General features: G+C 44.7%; 1 protein-coding gene across 17 annotated transcripts in view; it reads right to left on the bottom strand.

Annotated features, from left to right (window-relative positions):
• Positions 1-1,835: 1,835 nt before the first annotated feature.
• IL1R2 (interleukin 1 receptor type 2) overlaps positions 1,836-10,203 on the bottom strand; it is a 34,818-nt gene continuing 26,450 nt past the window's right edge. For all 17 annotated transcript variants that reach the window (XM_053306611.1, XM_053306614.1, XM_053306617.1 and 14 more), the window contains 5 exons: positions 9,868-10,042; positions 7,652-7,717; positions 4,373-4,508; positions 2,719-2,864; positions 1,836-1,989 (listed from right to left, as the gene is read on the bottom strand). In XM_053306611.1, coding sequence (XP_053162586.1) covers positions 1,862-1,989; positions 2,719-2,864; positions 4,373-4,508; positions 7,652-7,717; positions 9,868-10,042 — 651 coding nt within the window. In that variant the 3' untranslated portion in view covers positions 1,836-1,861. The remainder of the gene's footprint in view (positions 1,990-2,718; positions 2,865-4,372; positions 4,509-7,651; positions 7,718-9,867; positions 10,043-10,203) is intronic.

Genomic DNA, 10,203 nt, shown 5'->3' with positions numbered 1-10,203 from the left:
TGCACACCACCACGTTTCTCCTGCCAGCTCTGTTTTCTAAAAATCCATCAGGGTGGCAGCATACCTCCCTGCCACCCTGTTTGCCCCATTGTCCAGATGTATCAGCTAGAAGTAGCTGATGCACCTGCACACGGCAGCAGGGGCGTAATGATGGGGGGGCAGGCAGGGCACGTGCCCTGGGCGCCACCCCGGAGGGTCACGTGGGGGCGCGCCAAAAAGTGGCATCCCCCCGCCACCCCTGGATCGCCCACCGAGTGTGGGTGGCGGGCGGTGGTGATTCGGCGGTGGCGGGTGGCAGTGGTGGGTCACCCGCCGAGTGCGGCAGTGACTGGTGGCTGGCGGCGATTGGCTGTAGTGTAGCGGCCCGAGCGGCGGTGGATCGCTCGCCGAGGAGTACAGGCAGAGCAACGCCGAGGCCTGCCGCCTGCTGCCTGGGCCGCTACACTACAGCCAATCGCCGCCAGCCACCAGCCACCGCCACACTCGGTGGGCGACCTGCCGCCCGCCATCGCCGAATCGCCGCCACTGCCGCTGCACTCTGCGGGCGACCCGCCGCCGCCCACAACCGCCAAGTACATCCTAACAACGGGGCAGCAGGGAGGTACTCTGCCGCCCCGATGGACTTTTAGAAAATCGAGTGCCAGCAGGGGAAATGTGTGTGTGTGTGTGTGGGGGGTAAATGCACCCTCCCACGCCTTTAAAGTTATTCCCACCACCACCGTTGAACCAGCATAACCGGTCACGCCGATACCGTGCACATCCCTAGTTCAGCTCAGAGGATGAACTACTACCAGAACAGGCCTCTTCAGGCATGGCTTCAGCAACCTTTTGCTCAAACCTGTGAGTTTGCTGCTCATCTGCATAGTGAAAGCAGAGACTCACTACAGAGTACAGAGTCTGCCGGTGATTCCCTCCACAGGGCAGGGAAGCAAAGCTACCTCTGATCTGATCCAACTCCAGTCCTCGATTCGAGACTCATCATGCCTGCCTGATGCCTGCAATGCACACCAGCATTGGACTCTAGCAATACACACATCCTTTGGCCACGTCCAGATCTGGTAATCATGCCTTTGCTGGAACAACCAGCCTCTGCCTTCTCCTCCTCCCACTAATCCCTGGCACTCTACTATCCTTTGCCTAAAGCCTATCCTTGTTGCTTCCCCTTTCCTCCTCCTCCTCCTCGACTGTCTAGTTAGTTTAACACTTGAGTACACACACACACACACACACACACAACACATTTATTAGTTAGGATCTATGCACTACACTTAGAAACATTATTGACCTGATAGATATGCCTGATTTGCTTGATTGCATTGAAAACCAATTTGCCTTTTAATAAAGCCCATTCAACTATATGAGAGTATCTGTCTGTCTTTCTACCTCCATGTCCAGAACATACATGACTAATGTATCAAGATCTTGAGCCACAAGGTGGCAAGCATGAACAAGCCTCATTCTCATTACAGTATGAGTCAGGCTTGGGTCACAGCATAAGTCACACCACCACCATCACCCCTTTAGGTGTCATTTGGGCAGACATGCAGTTGAAGACATGGCTATGTCACTGTTGCGGGTAGTCTAAGAAATTATCATTCTGAAACATCACTGTTTTAGAGAGGGCTGGCCCTATTATTAGGCAGAATGAGGCAACCCATGTCAGGTAACAGATTTTGCAGAGCAATAATGGGCAACAAGTTGTCAATAATTTCATGTAGTATTCTATTTCTAACACTATTAAGGGTTTCTATTTGCATTTTATGTCTCAGGAACCAGGATGTCTAGGTTGTCTCAAGTTTCTCAATAAATTGGGACAGATCAGTGAGCACTTTTCTGATGCAAAAAAATTAGATTTTATTATTTAGGATTTGGTTGTGATATATCCTCCTGCAGACCTTCGCTTCCAGCACTTATGCATGTATATTCCTCCCACAATCAGTGTGGCCAGAGCCACGGGAATTGCTGCCAAATACCAAGACAAACGAGGCTCTGAAAAAACCAAAAGACAAATAAAACTGTTTTTTCTCCAAATGAAAATCAGCCAAAAAATCAGGTACCAACTTTTGCACAACCAAAATCAAGAAGCAGAGATCTTATTTGCCTCCCCCTTCTCTCTCCCTCACATACAATATTCCACTATCAGGAAGGTCTGGGGACTTTGCTGACTTTACTTCCCCATGGAAGGACATATCACCTAGATTTACATGAAGTTCCTGCGGGCTATTTGGGTAGCATTCCATACATGATTTGTGTTTTTCATTGTGCATTGATGCTTAGCCCAATTAATGGCTAGAAAAATTTACTGTATGTGTGTCAGGTTTCTGGGGCAAATTCAAAATATCTGATATGACCTGTAACATGCAGTAAACCCGGTGTAAAGCCTGCTGTCTGGGGTACCTCCTGGTCACATTTTTAAAAACAAGAAGACATTTCTGTGTTTGCAGAAAGAAATGTAGTTCACATATAGAAGGCTCTATATCCATCTTCAGATAATGTAAGAAGTGTGAACATGGGATGCCATTTCAGCTCCCCAAGAGTGCCCTCTGAAGCCCACCCTCCCCATGGTTCAAGGATTTATCTGAAAAGACAAATGTTTCACTCTTAATCCAATTCTTCCCGTGATACGAACGCTAGATTGCCCCAGGGTTCATGATCATGGGAAGAATCTGACCACAAATACAATGAAAGGAACAGCAGTATTAGCACACAGACTGGTACCTTCTTGCTTGATCTGTACTGCTTGTACATGATGTCCACGAGTATTACTAGCAGCACATATGAAATTTGTATCAAAATCTGCTTCTTCAACAGGGTCAAAAATCAATGGCACCTCAATGTAATTGTCGTAATTTTCTACAAGTTCCCTATAATGTAAAAGAGGAATAGTTTTTCCTAATGCTTCTAAAACATTACAATTCTGGCTATTTAGATTTATCAGTCATAGCACTGTAAGTAAAGTAAAGTTGTGCCGTCAAGTCGGTGTCGACTCCTGGCAACTACAGAACCATGTGGTTGTCTTTGGTAGAATACAGGAGGGGTTCACCATTGCCTTCTCCCACACAGTATGAGATGATGCCTTTCAACATCTTCCTATATTGTTGCTGCCTGATATATAGATGTTTACCACTGGGTAAAAATGTAATTGTGATTGCATCATTTTTGCCTTCATTATGCTGTAGCATACCAAAATTGTTTAATATTTTGTACTCAAAACAGAAGGGAAAATTGAGTTGGCAGAACCTTAATGCTCAAAGCAAAATCTTTTGGAACTTCCTTCATACATTACAGTGCAGCCAAGTTAAAAGGGAGAGCCCCAGATGGCCTTGGGCGCCTTAGAAAGGCTAGGCTCCAATAAACATAACAGGACGAGTAGAGGATTAAGCAGTTAGCAGTTGAAGAAAAGGCCCTTAGCTGCTCAGAAGTGCCAAGAGAGGCCATATATTGCTTTCCCTTTTTACTTCAAGAGCATTAGGATTGCAAAACATGATGATGATGTTCAAAACATTATGAAGTGTTCAACGATTGCAGTTTTAGGATGGTAGTTTGTGGGGGCAAGCTGCAAGGTAGCTGTCACTGAACAACAGGGCGAAACGAGATGTGACCACAGAAAGCCTATTTGTTCGTTCTTATTTGCAACAGACCCATGTTAAGAAGGCACCAATACCTTTTAAACAGAGCTGCACAACAGGCAGAGATTCAAGAGCTAAAGCTTTTTCCACTCTTGAATCCCCATACTGGGGAAAGGTTCCACCTGTTGCATGTTTGTCTGTCATGCCACTCTTAAAGGCTGCCTATAAAAATGTAGCAATTCCGGCCAGTGTCCTTTCATTCTCTGTTTCCACACTTGACATTTATGAGTTCTTCACAAAGATACTTACTGGAAGAAAGTATTGCCTAGTACAGTGATCTTCACTGTTTTTTCAAGAGGAGGCCACTTTGCCCCCACCCCCCCAAAAACCTTCATTGTGAGAGAGTCATATCTCACTGTGCTGACTTACCCACAGTACTGTGCTTTTCTCAGTCCTGCGGGGGCTCTCTTAAGAACTCTATTGGGAAAGTGCTAGAAAGGGCAACACTTCCCAGCAGCACTCTGTACATGCCTTCCAAAATGGTGCAGGGGTTCCAGAGTATGCAGTTTCTCTTGAAAGACCCCTCCCCCAGCCAAAGCTGGGCAAACCACAGCACTGCATAGTGGGAAATATCTCTGGTGCCAGGGGAACTGTGCAGAGTGTTCTGCTTCAGCCAAAGCTTCACACTGGTCCAATAAACCATTAGTCAGAGCACCAAACTTAGGGTTGATGGGGACCACCACTGACCCCCAGGCCTTACATTCAAGAACACTGCCCTAGTATGACATTTCAACAATACTTACTCACGCTTTCCTTCTGTAATTCTACCTGTTGGGTAAATCTCATCAATATAGGTGTTGTTGACTAGCCACCAGACTTCAGTATTGAAATGGCTGCTTTCTCCAACCAACACTTTACATGGGATGGTCAGTCGTGAACCTATTTCACAAAGAATTATGAGCATCCAAAAACACAACAGCATTGAGGTTATGATGAGCAGTGATGAAAACCACCATTCCTTAATTTTAAATATGTTCCACTTTGATCTGACACTCAACAGCCAGGACTAAGCAGATGTTGAGCAATTTTAACAAAGTTGGCTGTTTTGTATTTATTATATTTTAACTATTACCTGCCCAGAGACTTTGGAAGGATGCATGTTATAAATCAAACAAAACAAACTATAAAATAATTCTACCCAGAGAAAAAACCAAGTGTTATTGAATTGCTGTTGAACAGAAAAGGGTGTATTCCTCATATAGCTTCCTCTAAAGTAGCCCTGTTGGCTTCAGCATAGTTAAAGGGTTTTAAGTTTAACAGAATCTAGTTACAACCTACTTTCAATTCCAGTATTGGGGGCTCACACTAGTGGCCAAAATTACAGAGCTAGGGCCAAAGCAGAACCAAACTCCAACTGTGCTCCACAGATGTATCACCAAGACTGCTTGGTTAAGAGAATCAAAGTACATAAAGATCTAATAGGATCCTCACAGTGCAATTCCTACATCCCCTCGAAGCCAAGACGATAAGCCAAAGCCCAAAGTGCAGCCACAGTGCTAAACCAAGGGCAAAAGACAGAACAGGTCAGGAAGTATCCAAAGAGGAAATGACTGGCATTCTGCAAAGCAGAACACCAGTGTTAGGGACCTGCCAGGGTTACTGCACATGTGTCAGAGGCAGCCTCAATGGTGTGGCACAACAGGTCAGTTGGGCAGCCACTTAAAACAGCATCTGTGCAGTTGTGCAATGCTACTTCCATTGGAAGCAAGGACATAGTGCTGTGCAACTGTGTGGACATGGTTTTAAGGAGTTGTGCCAGTGTACTGCTGCACAACACTGTCGGGGCTGCCTTCCATGGGCACCACAGTCCCGGCAGGTCCCTCATGCCAGTGCTCCACTCAACGGCATTGCTAGGGGAGAGGGGGCCTGTGTTTGCCCCTGGCAGCCCCTTGGAGTGAGGGAGATCATGAAGAAAATAGGGACGATTGGAGCTGGGGGGGACCCTCAGGAACTCGGGTGCCCAGGTTCTTTGAACTCATCTGCTCAATTATAGTGACACCCTTGGTTCCGCTGTGTGTCAGCCAATGTTTCCAAGGTCACATTACCTATAGTAGCAGTTGGGAAACAGTGGGTAGCTGGCAACTGGGCTGGGAAAATCAGCATCCAAATTTGAAAATTTGATGGCAGACTGAGTAGTGGTGGACTTGAAAGTCCCCATGTCTCTTATTTGATTTAACTGTGCAGTGTTTGCCCAGACAAACAGAACTAACAAAACAGGGTCAAGTTGACTTAGCTAATCACCATATCCGTTTATATCAGTTAGCAGCACTTGGTTTAACCACATCCTTCTTGAAACAGGCCTGCATTCCAATGCTCCAGAATGCTGTGAGTCAGTGTAATTGTTTGCATCTGGGAATATTTCATTGCTGCAAAACAATCTGTTATGACGTCAGTCTAACCACATTCATCAAGAGGGTTGGCTGGAGTCAGTTCTGGTTAAAACGTCATCAGGTAGGTAGAAAATTACAGTAGCATATTTGCAGGGGGTCTTATAGGTCATAGTGTCCAACCCATAGCTTGATCTAGGAAATGCATGACTAGCACATCCTCGGCACCCTATGCTTGAAGAACTCCAGCAAGGGAGAGGTGTTCTGCACCCTACATAACAGGTTCCATTTTCAAACTATTCTTACCATTAAGAAGCTTATCCTAAAGTTCAAATGACATCTGCTCTCCTGTAACTTAAACCCATTACATTAGACTGGAACAGCGTAATTCTAATATAACCCATGAGAGTATTGACACTTTTAAGAAACCTGAACTGAGTTTAAGTGGAGCATTTGTCCCATATTAATTCTGTTTTCATTCTCTCATTGTGGAAAGGAACAGTTTACATTAAACCAATCACCACTGCGAACCCCCTGCTTTGCTGCTGCTACCGCCACCAGGCCAAACTGCTGATCTTTGCTAGTATGCTAGCCTCCGCCGATCTTTGCCAGTATGCTAGGCCGGGGGGTGGGGGGCAAACCTGAGGAGGCCTCCCCCCATGGCAGGGCAGAGAGGGAACTGCGTCTGGGCTGGCCATCCACCTCAGCGCCGCTTGAGCGGATGGTCAGCCCACCGGCCACTCCTGCTCTGCCCACCACCGCCATGGGGGAAGGCCTGCTCAAGCTCACCCCACCCTTCAGCCACGCACATGGTGGCTAGAATACTTGCAAAGAGCAGTGGTTTGGCCTCGCAGCAGCAAGGGGGGGTTTCATGAGGGTGAAAGGCGCCCCCCGGGCCTTTGGAGGCCTCCCCAGACTCCCCTGGAGGCCACAGGCTTGGGCCCCATGGTCCAGGAGTAAGAGTGCCTCTGTTTATACCACCCTCCATAAGATCTCAGGGCAGTTTACAACTTAACCCAAACAACTAAAACCTAAAAATCACGTAAGCAAACTTTAACACACCATAAACTAAATACCTGATAGGATGATGTAAACCACCCTGAGCCATTTTTGGAAGGGCGGTATATAAATTAAATAAATAAATGATGATGTTGTGCAAAGAAAGGAATGTCTATTCCAGTCTAGTTCTTTACCCCTGCTAACTGAGCAGAGAGGCACCTTTTAAAGTGGCAATTATCTTCTGTTTTGCCAGGGAGAGCAAGTGGCCCATTTCAACCCCATCAAAGCATTCCTCCAGTGGTTGTTGCTGCTGTTTATCTTATGTTTCTCCTTAAATTGCGAGTACTTTGGGGACAAGGAACCATCTTATATATTTCTATTTATTCATTTTTCTACATAAACTGCTTTGAGAACTTTTGTTGAAAAGTGGTATATAAATATTCATAGTCGTCACCTAGCAAAAGATGTTGATACATTGACCACAGGTTGCCCAATGCCTTGCACAAAGGGTTATACAACCATGTATGTGTCCCAGAGAAGAACTTCTACTAGTGGTTACACAATACTGCTTCGTGTGGCTCCACCACCATCTTAAGTGCATGCAACTTATCGCACTGTACTGGTGCAACATTGGTCTGGATGTCAGCCATTGTCACATTGTTTTAAGGAACCACTAAAATAAAGTATTGGCCTTACCGAGAGCTGCTAATGTAATCCTCTGTTTTGGGTAGACAATCACAGGTCTGCTTTTTTTCTCTAGGCCTATGAAAATTCAGAGTGGGGGGGGGAATATTAGATTTCTGAAACAACACTCTACAATCTACAATCACCCAAGATTGCCATTCTTTTCTATTTACTAGAGGAGAAAATACCTCTACAAGTGGACACAACATTATGATCAGAAGTAAAACAGTCACACTTGACTTACAATGGTTAATCCTAGGTAGAATTTTCAGGCATTTTGTCCACATGTTGCTCTGGGTTGAAATCATGTGATATGGTCTCACACAGAAGTGAGTGTGAGAGAGTGTGAGTGTGAGAGTGTGTGTGTGTGTGTGTGTGTGTGTGTGTGTGTGTGTGTGTGAGAGAGAGAGAGAGAGAGAGAGAGAGAGAGAGAGAGAGAGAGAGAATGTGTGTGTGTGGAGATCCTCTGGAAAAGTGTTGTCTTTACTCAGTAAAAGGCTGGCACTGCTTAGCAGAGGAGAGGGAAGCAGTTGGACCTGAACCCTAGAGTCCGAAAGAATGGCATTGATATCCTGGGGAAGGGAGTCATAAAGTGTCAATGAATGTGTATTGGGGAGAGGTGGTCTTCTGAAAAGAGCTATAGAAACACAACACACCACCACAAAACTCCACAGATGAGGTCCTTATAAAATATATGGTGAATATAGCCATGTGATAGTTTTACAGCATGTACATATAACCCCTTGGTAAGTTGTCTGAATTGTCCTGCCAAGAGCTGAGAAGAATTTTACTCCCCCCTTGCTTCACCAGTTTTTCTTATCAGATTGTTAGCACTGTGTGACTCCTAAGTGTTTTACATTTGGAACCATTGTAAAAAGTATCACTCCCTAGGTCAGTAAACTGGGTGAGTTGTGTATGGACACAGTGTGCTTATCCATTCAAGGTTGGAAAAAGAAAAAGAAACACACACCCAACTTTCCCCTCACCCTCAAAACACAGCCAGCGACACAGGCTGTACATATTCTATACATCAGATAGGACTGGGAAATTGGGAAGCAGCTGTCTACTTGTTTCACTGTGCTGGGTCAGAAATAGACTCTGACAAAACACATACTGGGGGTGCAGTCTACCCACCTGCCCCCCCCAGGGTTCTTTAAATTGTGAAATAAATGCCCTTTCACCCTCCCTTATGGGAGGACAAGGGGACTGAGCTCTAAGAAAGTGTTTCTTCTAAGCCTAGTTCCTTATTTTCTCAGTGAAATTCTCACATTTCCTAACTCCTTTAACACAAATTAAAGAAGATAGAACAAAAATGGGTTTGTACTACATTTTAATAGACATATCTGACACACTACCCCCCTCTGCTGACCAACATGTGTACAGACAGGAATCAACATATTAACTAGGTTTATTTATTAGTCCAAATGTGGGCTGAGTTTTTAAAGAGAAAGTGGAATGGATATCTATGTCTATCTTTGCCACTACTAATTAAATATTATGTTTCCCAAGTTGTTTGAAGTTGCTTCCAGCAGCTCTTAAATGGCAACTTATTCAGTGTTGTAGCCAGGGGAATTTAAAGCACAACTGGTCTACCTCCCACAACAGCAGTGAAGTCCCCACACTGCCTTGACTGAGAGTTTAGTTCTTGGTGGCAACTATTTCAGACCATTATCTGAAACAAGTAGCAGGAATTCTGTGCTGGGAAAACTCATGCCTTTGGCAGTTGACAGCTGTAATGCTGAGAAACTAAGTGTTTATTTCCCAGGTCACTGCCAGAATCCATTCTAGGAACACTATTTATAGTCAGCAGTGTGCATTTTGATACACACGGATTATTATACCCCAGAAATTCAGTATTAGTAATCGGCACAAAACCCTACAATCTAAAAATCCCTCTCTCTTTCCCTCTCCTTTGAAATGAAGTACGGTAAGCATCGAGAGAGGTTCCCAAATATGTGACCACTGGCATGTGAAATCTTTGGAGACTCAGAGCGGGACACTTCAGCAGGCCATCATGCCACTATTTCCTGGACAGTTCCTTATCCTTCCCCATATCAAGCCAAGGCAGAACATATTATTCAAAGTTAACAAAATAGTCAGTTTTGCTTGATTTGTCCTGGATGAAATGATCAAGTTTCCTTGATACAGAATTTGGATTAAAATACAGATTATAACAGACTCATTAAAGTTACAAACTCTAGTATCTCAAAGAATAAATGCCTGATTACCAAATATCTGTAGGTGAACGGTTCTGGTGATATTATATTGTGCTCCTTCATGTTCAAAGGATGTTTGACAAGTGTAGTAGCCTGAATCATCTGATGACACAGAATTTACAATAAGATAATCCGTGCCCTTCCGAGCTGTGAACTTTTTATTGTCTATAGCCACAAGTGTGGAGCCCTGAGAAAATAAGATAATCACCAACACATTTTGAGTATACAATAGCAGATGTGATATGAGTATACGAGAGAAGATAAGTAGTGCCTCAGTTCTTGCTTTTCTGGATAATTCGGCCTTTATCCTTGGCTACTTAATGTCATTGAACTTGTTTAATGTCTGTA

This window comes from Hemicordylus capensis, chromosome 3, assembly GCF_027244095.1.
Source record: "Hemicordylus capensis ecotype Gifberg chromosome 3, rHemCap1.1.pri, whole genome shotgun sequence".
Classification (NCBI taxonomy): Eukaryota; Metazoa; Chordata; class Lepidosauria; order Squamata; family Cordylidae; genus Hemicordylus; species Hemicordylus capensis.
The sequence above is the reverse complement of the archived record's forward strand: the minus strand, read 5'-3'. Positions and strand labels throughout refer to the sequence as shown.